The 19,128-nt window shown below is 31.6% G+C and overlaps 1 protein-coding gene across 1 annotated transcript; it reads left to right on the top strand.

Annotated features, from left to right (window-relative positions):
* Nucleotides 1-5,717: 5,717 nt before the first annotated feature.
* Nucleotides 5,718-7,492, top strand: LOC133672389 (cytochrome P450 89A2-like). Its single transcript, XM_062092792.1, has one exon. It carries the CDS (start codon nt 5,772-5,774, stop codon nt 7,308-7,310), a length of 1,539 nt encoding a protein of 512 aa, XP_061948776.1. The 5' UTR covers nt 5,718-5,771; the 3' UTR covers nt 7,311-7,492.
* Nucleotides 7,493-19,128: the final 11,636 nt, after the last annotated feature.

The following is a 19,128-nucleotide window of genomic DNA, read 5'->3' on the forward strand; positions in this document are numbered from 1 at the left end:
TATATATTTTTTTTTAAAAAAATAAGATGGATAGTATGACTTTTGTCAACTAGTTTATTTTTCGATAACCTCCTGTGACTGGAAAAGCAAGGTTTAACTGTTTAGAGTTCTAAAATTTAATTTTCAACTTATTTTTATTTAAAAATATCTAAAAAATATCATAAAAACTTTAATAACATCATTCTCATTCTCATAATACCCTCTAATTATCCTAAAAAATAAAACTGATTAAAAAACTTATGAATCCTGATTTATTCTTTTTACTTGTTTAAAGTGCAAAACATATGGCTAGAATGTAGTCAGTCAAAATCTTTCTCTTTTTTTTATCTTTTTTTGGTGACTTTCTCTCTTATTTTTCAAAATCTAAAGACAAAAATATAATAAAAATTAATTTTAAGTGCTAAAACATAAAAATAAAAAAAATTCATGAATCAAATTATAAAAAAAAACTTCAAGGGACAAAATAACATTTCCCAGGCACTATTAGCTTATAGTGCAATTAACATTGTCTCTAAGTGTAATGAAACAGTAAATTACCGTGCTTTTTATTATATTTTATAATTATATAAAGGAAAAATTACCATAATCATTTTATAGTTTAGTGTTTTTACACTTATTATTTTTAAAAATGATAGTTTAAATTATTAGTGAGCGTAAAGTAGACTAAATTATAAAAGGATTTAAGATGTAAACTGAAACGTACAAGAAAGTTTAAAATGCAAATTATAATTTTTTAAAAAACATTAAAAGCAAGTGTAAAAACGACTGGAGTATATATTGTATAAATCCAAAATAAATATCTAACAAGTTAATTGAAAAACGGACTAAGAAATAAGAATGGAGGAAATAGGAAACACTACGATTCTTTTACATTGTAGGTGATGAGATTTATATCATGATTTCATAAATTCTTATCTCACTTCTTAACCAATGAGTCGTAATTACAGGTTTTAATTCATAAAAAAAATCAATAATTGTAATTGTTCACACCAAGACATCCAAACAAATTATTTTCAAGATTTATCTTCTAGTTTAAGATTATTAATTAGCATAATATTCATATAGAATTCAAAAATCATAGAAATATTTATTTACATGACCAAACAAAAAACAAAACTCATAAACCCTTACCTCAATCCTCTTGGATTATCGATTTTAATTACACAAAGTAAGGCTAGGATTTTCATTTTGATATACGTATGCTTACAACTTCTTCAATCGCCAGGAACATGTATAGCTGATGTGAATCCGTACTTTCCTTTCTTTTTATTTACGAGTGAAACAATATTATATATTAATAACCCATCAATTGACTTAGTAAACGAGAACCAGTAAACGATGGACATGTGTGTGTGTATGTATATATATGTATATATGAAGTCAATTAATAATAAGAAAGGAAATAACTATACTTCTTTTCTGATTAGACCAATGTGAAATCCAGCCACATGTACAATAATTTTATTATTTTAAAGATAAAAAACTATAACAAATAGTTTAGTGTAGAGTTGAAGCCCATAGAATGTAAAAAAAAAAAAAACAGAATAAATTATCGTCAAGGATTATATTATTTGTGTTTAGGCTTTATTATTATGTAAATAAATTGCTTGCAATTAGTTTGATAAATCCCAACAACACCATCTAAATTAATCACACTGCTAATCAAAATCTATAAACCAAACAAACAAACTCAAGCCTACACCTAAGACCCTCTTAGTGCTCAAGCCGAGCAAGCATGCGTATGTAGTTTAAGTCTAAAATCCACTTTTTATAGGTCCTCTTCCCTACCAAAAGATTTAGTACTTTACGAGCTTATTTTTAAGTTTTTAACTTTTCACTGAATAAATTACACAGGAAAATCTTGTATATGTTTTTAGGTTTCACAAAAAACATGTCAACCAAAGATTTTTTTTTTATTACTTTCTCATTTGCTCATAATTTATTTTAATTATATTCATGTTCCATGTTAAATAACTTTTTTTAGAGAATAATTTCTAATAAGGTTTAACCATAAAAGTGAGTAGATATCACTTTTAATTTAGTATCAAATATGCCTACTAATCATTTTTTTAAAACAAATTCCTAACAATCCTTTACATGATGAAAATTGTCTGACTACTATTTAAATACTTGAAGACTTATAAAGAGATAATAATTTAATGAATCACTATTTCAGGATAAATAATTCTTAACTTTGAACCTTTATTAGTAATATGCCACTAAATTTACTCGATTATTTAATGAACATAATATCTTGAACTATTCATTATTTTATGTAAATCTAGATAATAATATTCATATAATTCTTTGCCTAAATATTTTTCTTTAATTCTCACTGTTGAATTAATTTTGATCTTGATCAATTCCTAGATTCATAGGTGCATTAGAGAATTCAACCTTTTATAAATTCTCAATGAAATAATCATGTTTCTCACATATATAAATAATTATTTATTAGAAGTATTTTGCTATACCCTTCTTGGTATATAAATAGATAAAAACTACTAAGAGCACAACTCATCATTTTTCAAGCTACAACTAGCACCTTTTCCATCATAGAAATATGCATGAAATGATAATTTCGTAGTGTTATGTAGAATATTACATAATTAAGTTTTTTCTTTGAATCTAAATTTTGAGATCTCTAATCAACTAATTAAGATTATTATCATTATATTCTTTCATCTTTAAAGGTTTTCAGCCTATTTCCCTTAATGAATTATATATAAGTTCTCTTGACAAACCTTTAGTTAACAGATTTGCAATATTTTTCTTTGACTTTATATAGTAAATGGAATTAATAATATTCAATAACAAGTATTTAACAATATTATTTCTACAACATATATGTCTAGACTTACTATTATACATGTTATTTTGTGTCATTCTTATTGTTGATTGAATTTTTCTTTTCTTTGACCCGTACTGATTATTGGTCAAAATAAAGTATGAGAAGAATAAGTCCCAAAAAACTTGTTTTAGATCGAGAAATTCATTTCGCCTTCAAGTGGCTTTTGTAAGGGAGTTTATGTCTCTATTGATTATTGGTCTTGACGAGCGCATATGACTTGCTCATCAACTTAACTGAATGAATCCTCAGGGCTAGAAGCATTATTCATTTCAAGGCTTTATCAGACCCCTTTTGATAAGTAGATTTATCGATGTGAGGTAAACATATGGGTGTAGATACTTTAACATAAAGGGTTTCTTTCATATATAGGCTAGTACTTATTCGAGGGTAATTCTCTGCCTGGAATGAATGTCTTTTTTTTTCTTCTGTAAAGTGAAATATAGGGAGTCTAAATTAGTTTAGACTTACGCTTTTTTCAAGAAGAGTTTTCCTATTGAGTTGATATTTTTGTGTTTCTATACAAAAATTACAAGCATTGATCTTGAGATCTCCAGTCTTAGAGCAACTTCATTGTTTATTTTCTAACGAGTATGTTAAAAAATCAGTACCAAACAATTTTTTTACCCTTTTACTCCTTCTTAACTTAACTTTATTATCTTTCAATTTATGATAACTACTTGAGCTAGTTTCAATTTATTTTGTTTCCCTTTTACTCCTAAAAACTCTTGACAATCATTTTAGTCCTTACATTTTAGATTTTATATATATATATATATATATATTGCAGGGAGATCTCATCGAGCTAATTAGAATTGATAAGAATAAAACTAGAAAAAGAAGTTACGACCTAACTCTATGATAACTAGAAAATCCTAACAAGTCTTTAAAGGTTCTAAGTAAGGGACTAATTATATAATAAAAAAAGATAATAATTACCATAAAATATTCTTTCTAAAATAAGCTACTTCACATTTTTTTTTAATGAAAAAATGCATCTATTGTGATTATATGCTTATAATTTATCTAAACTATGTGTGTGTTTATGGTAGAAGACTAATAAAACCTAAGATCTTTAAGACATGGGCCTAGCAATAAGACTTAACCTTAATTATTAAAATACGAGCATTAGACCTAAAAAGATAATAATGTTAATTAGGCTTTGGTTTATTTTATTTAATGGTATTAAAAAAAGAAAAGACTTGAAGGCCACAACACATAGAAAAAAAGATATATGACCTCGTATAGAAAAACAACTAAACAAACATCCACACATATTCAATATTAAGATTTAATAAACAATAAATATACCCTTATAAATTATACGTACAAACCAAAGTCCAGAATAATATATACAAAACTTCTATTACACATTTCAACCAACATATCCATGTTCACACACACAATAATAATAATAATAATAATAAAAAGTAACAATTTTTTTGTTTAATCTACGATGAAATTTTCGCAAGAAAATGGATGGCCTCGCATCTTTATGCGACGCAAATCCCAACACAGTATCTAGTTATGGAAATTCCATGGCTAATTAGGTCGTCTCCCGGAAGCTACAAGGAATATTCAAGACCTACTCTGCTGGGCAATTTGAAGATTTCTTGGCACTCGATCTCGTAACAAAAACAACATTTTAATCAAGGGTTGCACCTCAAATTCATCAACGTCAAAATCCAAAGTAATTTATCTCTCTGTAGTGGCTTGTGCTGCAAATTGAAATGCGTTGTTCTGTTCTTGACCGCCAAGAAAACTGTTTGTCGTGAACGTCACGCTCCTGTTACAATCTACTAGTCAATTCATCTTGATAAAAAATAAGTCCATATTGTTGACTGTTGAGATTTTATAATTTTTTATCTTGAACAGCTTAATGGTCTTTTTGTCCAACGACAAGATATGCAAACAAATATAAAAACAGACAAAGAACGAGTAAAGTAATCTAGATTGGAACAAGTAAAATAGAATTAATCCCAAGACAATTTTATTTTTTTGTTTTTATGAAACGATCAGTTTTGAAATCTGAAACTCTTAATTGAAAATTTCATGTGCAAATTAAAAAATGGTTGGACGTCACGTCGGTGAAGATTACTATAACTTAGTTTGATTTAAAAAAGGATTTAAAATAAAATTATGAAACTTATCTTTTACTCATAACCTCTAGAAATATTTTTAAATATTTTTAAATTAATTTATTATATTTTTTAGATGTTTTCAAATAAAAAAAAACAAATTTTTATTTTTTTATCATATAAAACCATTTAAGATAAAAATTGATCATTTTAATAGTCGAAATCATTTCCAACAAAAATCTTATCTATAGTGGAATTCAGCAATCCCTTCCCAATCCATCACCAAAAAAGATTCGAAAAAAATAACATAAAATATAATATTAAAATTGAATTTCTAAATATTAGAGGGACCAGTTAACCTAAAAGCTAAAAAAATAAAAAACTAAAATGAATTTTTCAAAAAAAATTTAAAGGCATCATTTATTTTACCTTCATTTTCACTTAAGGTTTTTTTATCTTTTAATTTAACCCTTTCTTTTTAAAAAAAAAATGTGTAATTAGATACTAATTTAGGTTTAAAATTACTCAATTTTACGAGATATAAATTCAAGGATCAAATTAAGGGCTTTTAAAAAATTCACTATTAAATTCCACATTGATATACGAGAGTATAAACAATAAAATAACCACGGTAAAACCAATATCTCTTTTATATAATAATAATATAACTTAATAACTCTCTGCCACGATTGAGGACGTAATCCAATACGTCGTACATAAAAACAAACAAGCTAGCTAGCGATGAATTCCACCCATTTTGACTCAGTCAATTTGCTAGCCTATGTATATACACGCGCACTCTGAGTCCATTCCACTGCTAAACTCATCACTTCATTTTTTTCAGTATGGAAAGTTGGTTCCTTATCCTTGTCTCCATTTCCATCTCTCTCTTCTTGAAAATTATCTTCAACAATTTCTTAACCACTAAAAACCTACCTCCAGGTCCCCTATCCTTTCCTTTCATCGGCCACTTACTATGGCTCCGCATGTCCGCCATCAAGATAGAGCCAATCCTTCGATCCCTCCATGCCAAGTTTGGCCCAATGGTTACCCTCCGTATTGGCACTCGCCCTGCTATCTTCGTTGCAGATCGCACCCTTGCTCATGAGGCTTTAATACATGGCGGCGCAGTTTTTGCGGACCGCCCACCAGCTGTTGCTACGAGTAAAATTATAACCAGCAATCAGCATAATATTAGTTCTTCCTCTTACGGTCCAACATGGCGACTTCTGCGGCGTAACCTCACAGCAGAAATCCTCCACCCATCGCGTGTGAAATCTTACACTCATGCACGCAACTGGGTTCTGCAAATCCTCCAGAATCGCTTCGAATCTCAAGCGAAAGCCGGTCGTCCTATTTGTGTAATGGAACATTTTCAATATGCCATGTTTTGTCTACTAGTCCTGATGTGTTTTGGAGAAAAGCTTGATGAAAATCAGATAAAAAAAATTATGGAAGTTCAGCGACAAATGATAGTGAATTTCGGTAGTTTCAACATACTCAATTTCTGGCCAGGAGTGACAAAGATCTTGTTGCACAACCGTTGGAGGGAGCTGTTTCGCCTTCGAAAATGCCAAGAAGATGTTTTGATTCCATTGATAAGAGCAAGAAAGAAGGCCAAGGAAGAGAGGGTAAACAAAAGTAAAGAGGACAAGAAAGACTATGAAGATGAGTATGTTTTGTCCTATTGTGACACCATACTGGCTTTGGAGCTTCCGGAAGAGAAAAGAAAGCTCAAGGAAGAGGAAATGGTCAGCCTGTGCTCAGAGTTTCTTGACGGAGGAACAGATACTACTTCAACAGCGTTGCAATGGATCATGGCAAATCTAGTTAAGTACCCGCAAATCCAAGAGAAGCTATTCATGGAGATTAAAGGGGTTGTGCAAGAAGGTGAAGAGAATATAAAAGAAGAGGAGTTGCAAAAGATGCCATATCTAAAAGCAATAATTCTAGAAGGGTTAAGGAGGCACCCGCCAGGCCATTTCGTATTGCCACATGCGGTGACGGAAGATGTAGTGCTGGGTAAATATGTGGTACCAAAAGATGGAAATATAAATTTTATGGTGGCTGAAATGGGGTGGAATCCGAAGGTGTGGGAGGATCCTATGGCATTCAAGCCTGAAAGGTTTCTAAATAGTGGAGGGGAAACATTTGATATAACAGGAAGCAGAGAGATAAAGATGATGCCATTTGGGGCTGGGAGGAGAATATGTCCTGCTTATGGTCTAGCAATGCTGCATTTGGAGTACTTTGTAGCTAATTTGATTTGGAGATTTGAGTGGAAAGCTGTGGATGGAGATGATGTTGATTTGTCTGAGAAAGAAGAATTCACAGTAGTGATGAAAAATCCATTACAGGCTCAAATATGCCCACGGTTGAAATAAATGATCAGGTTTATTATTATAAAATATAAGGTTGATTTTGTTTAGTTGGACGATAGCTCTTGATGTAAGTACTCCACCAGCTTATCAAGTCGGATGCTCCTATGTTTGTGTGATATTTCTCCTATTGTTTAAATCTGATTCCATTATATCAATACTCTATAGGATGCTAATTACCACCATAATTATTTTTGTTTATGTTATTCTTTGTTTGTCAGCTCCGTTTGCTTGCTGGAAAGTAGTTGTTTTTAAAAGAAGTTTTGGAAAAATAAATTTTAGAAAAGTGAATTATTTTTCGATATTTGGTAGTGTGATAGAAAATAAATTGGAAAACACTTTCTAATGTTTGGTTATGTCAAGGAAAATGAGCTGGAAAATAACTTATTAATATTTTATTTTTTTCAAGTTTATTAAAATAAAAAGGAACAAATCTTACAAATTAAAAAGTTGAATGAAAATAAAATTGAAAAAATATATATATAATTTCATAAATTATTTCAAATAAAATAAGTAACAATCAAAAGAATGAGGATCAAATTTGATAAATAAAAAATTTCAATTAAAAAATGATAAGGAAAAAGCAAATAACAATTATATAAATAAGGACCAAAATTAATATAAAAATTAAATTTTCAGGGATGAAATTGAAAAAAAAATATTCAAAAAATATATATATATAGTAATCAAAAGTTTAAGGACCAAATTTGATATAATCAGCAAATAATATAATATTTTTAATTTTTTCACAACTTCTGAAAAGTGTTTCCGTCTAAAATAAAAAGAAAACACTTTTCTGAAAAACAAGTTAAATTTTCTTTTAACCAGAAAGTATTTTTCATTAACTGCAAAGTTTTTTTTATTAATAAATAAATACAAAAAAATTTTAAAATTAATTTTTCATAAACCATTTTTCCAGAAACAATCAGATACTAAATGTTTAGACGTCTTTCCTCAGGGTTGCAGTAGCTAGGAAATTAATGGATCCCTCGTTTCTGGCAAACTTGAAGCATTTTTCTTCCTTTAAAAGTAGAATTATTGGCTGCTATTCTAGGCCTATGCTATATAATCGATAAGGATAATAATTACCGTAAAATATTTTTTAAAAACAAGTTGCGTCTGTGTTTGTTTTTAATTATAAAAGGCATCTATTGTACTTATATGCATATAATTTATCTAAACTAGTGTGTGTTTATAGTAGAAGACTACTAAAACCCAAAAATTCATCAACGTCAAAATCCAAAGTAATTTATCTCTCTGTAGTGGCTTGTGCTGCAAACTGAAATGCGTTGTTCTGTTCTTGACTGCCAAGAGAACTGCTTGTCGTGAACGTCACGCTCCTGTTACAATCTACTAGTCAATTCATCTTGATAGAATTAAGTCTATATTGTTGGCTTTCGAGGTTTTATTAACTATAACTAAAATTCATCGTTTCATGTAATATGGAATATTATTCATTGTTAGTGAATTGATTGTTGATTGGACTATTCTACAGTATAACATGGATACTGGAGACTGTAAATGTTTTCACTAAGAAGTACGTTGTTGGTAGAGGCATGTGGGGAGGTTGTAGCCTGCAGGATCCAAGCGTCATGCGGGAGGGGTGTTGGGCACATCTGTGCGCACACGTGGTGCTTGGGCTGCCTGCCTGGGGCTGAGCACTCTTCAACGCACACGTGACGCTTGTGTTACGCTGTGGGAGCCATGATCGCGCCCCATTGGAGACAAGTGGTGCTTGGGTCATGGCTCCAGACTCAAAGGGAATAGGTCGAGCGTCATGATCCATGATCAATGGGTCTAGTATAAAGATCCAAATCTATTGGGTCCTTCATCAAGACTCAATGTTCATGCGTTCTAGGATTCTAAATATTATTATTTTTATTATAATTAATATTGTTAATAAAATAATTAATAAATGTGAAAGAAAATATTATTATTTATATTATAATTTTTTATGGCATTTTTAATAAAAATAAAAAGTGAGCCCGCAGCGTAATATTATTAAAAATATTTAATAATTCTAAGTATTAATAGAAAAAATATTATAATTTGCGTTGTCAATATTATTAGTTTTCTTAAAATACAAAGTATTCATCTCAAAGATATTATTATTGTTGTTATAATATTATTATTTTTATAATAATTCAAAGTTTTAATATAAAAAAATATTATTATTTGTGTTCTAAACATTATTGGAATTAAAAATAGTATTATTTATTATGTTGGCCAAGTCTTTTAATTTTGCATACTCATTCTCATATGTAAGGATTATATGCAATAGCATGTTTAGACTTGATTTTAGTCTTGTGCATGTGCATGTGTTTATTACTTAATGTAATTTTATGCATGCAAAATTAGAACTCTTACTTGTTTAGAATTTATTTGGTAGGAAATTAATCTTGTTTTATTTTCACTCATTTTATTCGTAATTACATTATCCTTATCATCCAAAACATAAAAATATTTCATCAATATCAAATATGTATATGGACATGTCTTTCAAATATTGAAAAAAAAAAGAAAAAAAAATATTCTTTCATGTTTTGATTTTTCATCTTGGTTAGCATTTTTTCAAAAGAAGGAAGAAAAAAAAAATGTTGCATGAATTTTAGAGTTTCTTCAATAAGTTTATAAAAACTATTGAGATTTGACCCACATTAAAAAGCTCATTGAGCCAACATTCCCAAAATCTTTAAAAAACTCATCTTGGTTTTCTAAAAACCCATTTCAAAAATATTTTGCTATTAACTTTTGATATTTAAGGTAAACGGACTCAATATAGGTTGTTGGTAGATATTAAAAGAGTTAACACTTAAACAATAAAATTTCTAGTATAATACTTATCGGTAACAAAATTGAAAGTATTAAATTTTTGGTATAATATTCATCGGTAAAAAAAATTAGAAGTATTAAATTTTCAGTCTAATATTCATCGGTAAAAAAATTAGAAGTATTAAATTTTCAGTCTAATATTCACTTATAACAAATCAGAAGAATTAAAAAGATTTTCAGTCTAACATTCACCAATTACATTCAAGTATGAATCAAGAGTATTAAGTCTTCATTCAACAAATATTACGAGTGAAACCCTAGTGTCAAAGGATAGGTGAACCTCATCGAGACTCCTTCTATCATGATTTTATAAATTGTTATCTAACTTCTTAACCAATGAGTAGTAATTACAGGTTTTAATTCATAAAAAATCAATAATTGTAATTGTTCACACCAAGACATCCAAACAAATTATTTTCAAGATTTATCTTCTAATATAAGAATATTAATTAGCATAATATTCATATAGAATTCAAAAATCATAGAAATATTTATTTACATGACCTGATTTAAAGTTCAAGTTGAGGTAACCAAACAAAAATCAATTGACTTAGTAAACGAGAATCAGTAAACAATGGACATGTGTGTGTGTGTGTGTGTGTGAACATATGAGACCTTGAGATCGATGAGATTAGAAGAAAAAGGCTTTGTTAATCAAGTCAATTAATAATAAGAAAGGAAATAACTATACTTCTTTTTTTATTAGACCAAAGTGACTTCCAGCCATAAAGGACTAGCATGTGAACTTGTTGAAACATGTACAATAATTTTATAATTTTAAAGATAAAAAAAAAAAATCTATAACAAATAGTTTAGTATAGTGTAACTTGCTGAAGCACATGGAATGTGAAAAACGATGCAGATTAAGTTATATCATTTATATTTAGATTTATTACTCCACTTGATCATATAAATAAATTGCTTCTAATTAATTAATCTTTTAGGATCCCAATAATATCATCTTAATTAATCACACTATTAATCAAGGTCTATGAGCCGAACAAACAAACTCAAACCTATGCTCAAGATCTTTCCAGGGCTCAAGCTAAGCGAGCATGCGTATATAGTGTAAGTCCAAAATCCACTTTTCCTAGGTCCTTCTCCCCGCCAAAAGTTGTAGTGCTCTATGAGCTTGTTTTAAGTGTGTAACTTTTCATTAAATAAGTTATAAGAAAATCTTATATTTTTTTCATATAAAATTAAAATTTTTTAGTTTCATAAAAATATGTCAACTAAAAAGCTTTTTTATATCACCTTTTCATTTACTTCTAATTTATTTTAATTATATTCATGTTCTATGTTATAGAACTTTTCTCATTGAATAATTTCTAATAAGGTTTAACCCTAAAAATTCGTGATGTCACTTTTAATTTGATATCAAATATGCACACTAACCATATATTAAAAAACAAATTCCTAACAATCCCTCATATGATAGAAATTGTCTGGCTAATATTTAAATACTTGAAGACTTATACAGAGATGATGATTTAATGGATCACAATTCGGGATAAATTTTTTTAACTTTGAACCTTTATTAGTAATATGCCACCAAATTTACTCGACTATTTAATGAACATTGTCATAGCCCAAATTTTAACCTTTTTATTTTAATTATTATTATTATTATTTTATTTATTATTTACTGAAAAGGATAAAAAAAAATGATAATGAAATAAATGAAGAATGAATTAAAATTTGGGTTAAGGGCAACATGATAACATGATTGGAAATTTTGAGGTTTAATTAAACTTTGAAATTAATCTAATTAATCCAATCAAGGGTTTAATTGGTGAATTGATAAGTTTTAAGACTAAATTAAGCTTGAAATTAATTTAATTAATCCAAAGGTTTTAATTGGAGAATTAATAAGTTTTGAGACTTAATTGAGCTTGAAATTAATTTAATTAATCCAATCAAGGGTTTAATTGGAGAATTGATAAGTTTTGAGACTTAATTAAACTTGGAATTAATTTAATTAATCAAATCAAGGGTTTAATTGGATAATTGATAAGTTTTGAGACTTAATTGGACTTGAATTTAATTAAATTAATGAAATCAGGGACTTAATTGAAGAAATAACAAAGTTTAGGATTAATTGGGGGTCAAAATTGCAAAATTAAAATCAAAGAACTACATTGAAAATGGCGCGCAAATGCAGGTGGCCAATTAGAGTTTAAACGAGGGGCTTAATTACAAAACTTTTAAAACTTCAAGGGCTAAAATGAAAATAACCATTAAACATAAAAACGGTGTCGTTTCTAGAAACTGTTCATCTTCCTCAACGGTTCCCCTGGTTTCTTCTTAAAGAAACAAAGGAGATGAACGAACATGGGGGGAAAGAGGGCAGAACCGAGGGGTAAGAGGGAGAGAGAGACGAAAGAAATCGAAAAGAAAAGAAATACAAGCAAACCACATGAACACTCAGGTTATCTCCAGAACTCCTATACCAGAAATAGGCTTCCCCTCACCATCAACGACCCAAGAAAAACGAGAGGGGAAACAAGCCGAGAGAGAGTAGAGAGGTGTTCTGGAAAACAGAGCAAAGAAAAAAGCCGAAACAAGAGAAATAGGAGGGAAATAAAACGTGAGAGACAAGCAGAAAAAGCAAGAGGAAATTTGAAAGCAGGAGCGTCGCCCTCAGCATTCTCGCGAGAATTTTCTGCAAAAGAAACAGGTAAGTCTTTTGCTCTGTTCCCCCTGCTTTTCGTTAATTAATCATCGCCTTCTGGTTTTAAAATCAGCTGCTCATGCACACGTGATTTGGTTCACGCGTGCTTCCTGTGGCCTAGCCGGGTCACTGGCTTGGGCCAGTGACCGGGCTGGGTTGGCTGGGTTTAGCCCAGCCCATGTGGGCTGAGGTGGACCCAGCTCCAAAAACATAAATAATAGAAAAATAGAAAATATATGTATGCATGTATGTATGAATAAAAATAATATAAATTTACTAGTTTATTCACCAATGCCAGAGTCGGGAATAAAATACTGGTTTAAATTAATATTATTTTTATTCGTTATATTTTATTTTATTTAGCAAGAAAAAAATTAAAAAAATATATGTGCATGTATGAAAAATAAAATTTATTTTATTAATTTATTCACTGACGCCAAAGTCAGGAATAAAAACACTGATTTAATTGTTTTTTTTAGCTACATAAAAAAAATAAAAACATATGTGAATGCGTAATAAAATAAAAATTTTTTATTTGTTTATTAACTAGCGTTAGAGCTAAGGATAAAAAATTTGATCTAAATTTATTTTATAGCTACGTAATACTTACCAACGCTAGAGTTGGTAAGTATCCATAGTCGAATATTCACTGACGCCAGAGTCAGGAATATTATAAACAAATCATCATAGCATAAACGAATAAATGTTTAGCAATTTAAGACAAAACCAGCAATGCAGTCGGCCTCAAGCAGAATGTTTAAGGGATGATAATATCTTCCTTTTTACATAACCTGTCCTGTACCATGAAATCTCTGTTGACCAGTTAGGGTTCCTAGTGACAATAATACTAGGTGGCGACTCCTTAAACGAGACTTTTTTTCCCAAAAGAACAAGATGCCATAAATCTGTTCTTTTTCCATAATTTAAGAATTATTTTAGGGTCGCCGCAATGTCGAGTGCGACAGAATGGCAACGCCACTAGGGAGGTTAGGATTAGGCTTTGTCTTTTGTCTTATTATTGCTATTTTGGTTGTTGTGTTTATTTGTTTATTTTTCCTGCATTTATTGCTTTAGCATGTATCCTTGTTTATGTTGCCATACATCATTTTAAGAGCACACACTTTACAACCTAGGATAAGTGAGGGAGTAACGGTACCCCAATGGCTTTTGCCTTGGTAAGACTCGTGAAACCAACCAACTCTCGCTTGATTGTTTACTTGGAAGTGATTGATATGCCAAACTGATATTACTCAAGGCCTCTATTTTTACACTACTTGTAAGCCTCACATCGACTTTTCATGGACGATCACTGAGCATGCGAGAGACCCTTGGGAGCTAGATAATGACCAACCCGTTGATGCACTCAACAATTAGGATCTTCCTACTAGGTTGTCACCCCGTGAAGGGCAAGTTTGCATTTCATATGCATATTTTTAATCAACATTTTTGCATAAATTGCATGATTTACATTTAGCAGATTGAAATATAAGTTCCCTATTGCGACCCATCTATAACACTCGTTCAAGAAAAAGACAAATGAAAAATTAAGAAAAAGCCCAGTTGGAAGCCCAACATCAAAAAGAGGTGGACAATCTTAAAGAAGAAGTCGTAAGGCTTACTAGTATGCTCGAGCAGGCCTTGAGAGATAAATCCAGAAAAGCAACACTTATAGCTCAGCCTGAACCTATGCTCGTAAATCCCTTCAATCCACAGAATCTGGGGGCAAATGGGTTGTCATCTAATTTTTAACAAGCCATGTGTTTTCAATCAGCATACCCCACGAGAATGTCATTTACCATTAATTCTACAGAGAAGGAATCTCAAAAGGGCAAGATGGTAAAAGAAGAAGGTCTAGAAAAATGGATTGCCCTAGAAGAAAGGGTAAAGGCAGTTGAGGGAAACCATTTGTGTGACCTAGTGAAAGGTGTCAAGATGTGTTTGGTACCTAACGTTGTCATTCCCAAAAAGTTTAAAGTGCCACAATTTGTCAAATATACAGGAATTCAATGCCCTATAACTCATCTCAAAGCATACTGCAACAAAATGGCTGAGGTGGTTGATGATGAGAAATTATTGATTCATTTCTTTTAAGACAGCTTAAGTGGCACTGCCCTCACTTGGTATATGCGATTGGACAATACCAAGGTTAAAAAATGGAAGGATTTAGTTGATGCCTTCATAAGGCAATATAAATTCAATATATACGTGGGCCCTGATCGGTTAAGCTTGCAAGCTATGAAGAAGAACAACAAGGAATCCATAAGAGAATACGCCCGAAGATGGAGTGAGGTAGCTGCACAAAAAGGAGATGATCAGTTTATTTTCCAACACCTTTAAAGCTCCGTACTTTGAATACTTGGTTAGAAGCTCTGCATAACATTTTACTAACCTGGTTGTTATAGCTGAGAGGATTGAACAAGCCATTGGGTTAGGTAAAATTGTTGATCCGACTGAAAAGAACGGTTTCACCGAAAAAGGAAAGGACACTGAAGGGGGTGGCCAAGGCTCTTACCATTCCTATAGCTAATTTCTTTACGCCGACTCCCAAAAATCAACTATCTTGAAGAGAAAACTATGGTGATATTAGGTCGAGAATGATCTACATATAACTTCTATTGATCGTTGAAAAGATGCCCTTGTCGAGGAGAATGAATGATTGAAAGATTCTAGAAATTCCAATCAATGATCATTAAATGTTTAGCCCTTTATATGTTATCATGCCAGTATTCATGTTGGCATAAGATCTTTGTTGTTGAACTTCTTTTCCTAAGTTTCAATGAAATAATGAGTTTGTCATTCAATCGTGTTCACGACCAAGCATTATTCATCTGATTAAGAGAGTTTTCTTATAAAAATTCATGAATACACTTTTGAAGCCTCACGTGATCTCATAGACGCAATTTATCTCTTTTACCAAAATCAATTTCCCTATTGGAGTTTTGAAAATTTGATCTAGCGTTTTGATTTCAAAAATAATTTGATGTTTATTTAAAAATGATATTTTTGACATTCTACTTGTAGAATGACAAGTGAATCAAGCAACTCAATCATTGAGGTGACTAAATTATAAACCAAAAAAAAAAAAAGAAAAAAGAAATGAATAAACACCCTTACCCCATGACTCTTGAATCATGTGTTTTTTAAATGTATGAATAATGGTATGTAGTGAACTCGTTGCTCATGGTTCATGAAATGCATCTTTGCAAAGACCAAAACATCATACTAGATGAGGTCAAAGTTTATTGATCTTAATTGCTTGCGCTTGAAATAAAGAAAGGTCATCTTTGTTATTCCTTTCACGTTTTGAAATAAGTACATCCTTTGAGATCCTTTTTTGAGCCTGAATAATTTTTCTTTCATGAACAAAATCCTGACTAGGATCACACCCCACACTAGGAGGCAAGAGAAAATATCAATGAGAAAAGAGAAAAAGCCGTGAGAAAGCCAAAAAGGCATAAGAGCTCAAGAAACTCAAATGCTAGAGGCCATGCCTAAATCACTAGAAAACATGACATTCAAGATAAAGTGAGTATGCCCTAGCAAAGCAATAAAAAAAAAAAGAAAAAGTAGCAATTCAAAGAAGAGCGGCGAAAGAAAATATGAATGACGTCAAGAGTTAAACTGTTGATAGTGATCCTCAGTCTTTGAAACCTTGAAACACTCTTAGAGCCTTATGAATCATTTTCTTTCATAGCCAAGAACCACAGCCTACATTACATCCCTGTAAAAGTCCTTTCTAATCAAGTAAGCAAGTAACTTGGAACAATAAACAATGCTCTCAAAATGCAAAGAATACTTTTTCATAAGATTCATGACATCAAGAATAAACTACTCATTATTATTCATGCTGATAAAAATGAATGTTCAAAAAGAGACAAAACCTCGAGCTTTTTCTCAAGCCCTTCACTTTGAAAACCCATAAAAACAAAAGGTCATCTCATGACATATTTTCACCGAAGACCTCATTACCAAACACAAGAGCAAATAATCTCTTTTCCAAGAAAGAAAATAACCAAGGAGTTGAACCAAGGAGTTGCAAGATTTCAAAAGCAAATTGTTTTAGGCTCACATCGAAACAATTTTTGTTTTCAAAATGCAAGATCAAGATTTCAAGCTTTATTCTCGACCCATATTCCTTCACCAAAATGAACAAAAACTGAGAGAATGGTCTTTTAAAACCATTATTTGTCTAAGTCGCTCGTAAAGCACACTTGGGGGCAATGACCAGTACAAGGGGGCAACATTGTATTTAAGGAAAATCTATCTCTTCTAGAAAAAGAGAGGAACATTTTCTACAACAACACAAGGGGGCATTTTGGTTTATGAAAGACAGTTTGATCCTTTTAGCAAGTGACACCAAATGTTTTTAGCATTGAGACGAGGAATAATGAGTGGTCCTCTCAAATTATTTGACGAGTCAGAAAATCTTTAGCAAGCAAGTGGGTCATAATGGGCACCACAAAGGTTGAGTTATGCAAACAAATCTGGAAATAGACTTATATGGGCCAACTAGAGTGGGCTAGAAGCCAAACGACAAAGATGACCCAAATCAGAGGTAGCAAGTCCTTATCAATCAAGCAACAAGAAGACTAAGAAGAAATGGGGGTCTATTTTTCAAATCAGGTAAAGATGCATGCATATCACCTAAACTTTGAGATATTGGACAATGAGTTTTGAAAATTTCATAAGAGAAAATTCTAGCGGAATCCATTAAGTGGAAGGCCAACTTGAAATGGCCAAAGATTGAAATTGCTTTTGAAAATTTTTCATTTTTGAGAATTTTTCAACCTGGGCAAGCCGCCCATGAGAATTAGGCCAACTGAAAAATCCTTGTGTTTTTCCACCTTCTTTAAGTGGGCCTTCGAGCCTTCGATCATCATTTTTTTTGCGCCTTCGAGCCCTCATCTCCTTTTAAGTGCGCCTTTGAGCCCTTGGCCATCCAAGGTAGTGCGTTTCCTAACCCTACCTCTCTTTTGAGTGCACCTTCGGGCCCTCACCTCTTTCAAACGCGCCTTTAAGCCCTTGCTTCATTTGGAGCGCTCCTTTGAGCCCTCGCATTTTCTTGAGCACACATTTGAGCACTCGTTTCCTTTCAAGCGCACCTTCGAGCCTTCGACGATCCTTTTGAGTGCGCATTCGAGCCCTCATTTCCTTTTTTTTTTTACTGGGGTAAGTCACCCATCACAATGAGACCCTTTTTTTTTTTTACTTGGGTAGGTCACCCATTACAATGAGACCCTTTTCTTTGTATTCATAAAAAAAAATCTTCGTCTTATTCTTCATCGGGCAGGTGGCCTGGAACAATTAGACCACTCGCGAAACCCTTTTCGTGTTTTATTCTTCCTATCGGGCAAGTCACCTGGAATAATTAGACCACTCGCGAAACCCTTTTCGCGTTTTATTCTTCATCGGGAAGGTCGCCTGGAATAATTAGACCATTCGCAAAACCCTTTTCGCGTTTTATTCTTCATCGGGGAGGTCGTCTGGAACAATTAGACCACTCGCGAAACCCTTTTTGCGTTTTATTCTTCCTATCAGGCAGGTCGCCTGGAACAATTAGACCACTCACAAAACCCTTTTCGCGTTTTATTCTTCCTATCAGGCAGGTCACCTGGAACAATTAGACCACTCGCGAAACCCTTTTCGCGTTTTATTCTTCCTATCAGGCAAGTCGCCTGGAACAATTAGACCACTTGTGAAACATCACTCGCGAAACCCTTTTCACGTTTTATTCTTCATCGGGCAGGTCACTTGGAACAATTAGACCATTCACGAAACCCTTTTCGCGTTTCTTCTTCCTATCGGGCAGGTCGTCTGGAACAATTAAACCACTCGCGAAACCCTTTTCGCATTTTATTCTTCATTAGGCAGGTCGCCTAGAACAATTAGACCACTCGTGAAACCCTTTTCATGTTTCTTTTATCATCGGGCAGGTTGCCCAGAACAATTTGATCCATTTAAAAAAAAACAAACAAAACAAAAAAAGTGGGTCGTCTTCCAAATGACTTGTTTCTTGATTTCTAAATCTCTCTATAAAAGTCGTGTGTCAATCTATTGTTTTTGAAGTTTTCATGACAAAAAAAAAAAGAAGCAAAAGTTCTTTCTGTATCAACTTTTCTTTATAAATTTACTACACAAAGCTAAAAGAAAATGAAATTTTCTAATATCTTTGCATAATAAATATTATAAAGAGGGGACAACTGTCATAACCCAATTTTTGACCTTTTTATTTTAATTATTATAATTATTTTATTTTATTTATTATTTACTGAAAAGGATAAAAAAAATGATAATGAAATAAATGAAGAATGAATTAAAATT

The sequence above is a fragment of the Populus nigra genome, chromosome 14 (assembly GCF_951802175.1).
Source record: "Populus nigra chromosome 14, ddPopNigr1.1, whole genome shotgun sequence".
NCBI classification, from domain to species: domain Eukaryota; kingdom Viridiplantae; phylum Streptophyta; class Magnoliopsida; order Malpighiales; family Salicaceae; genus Populus; species Populus nigra.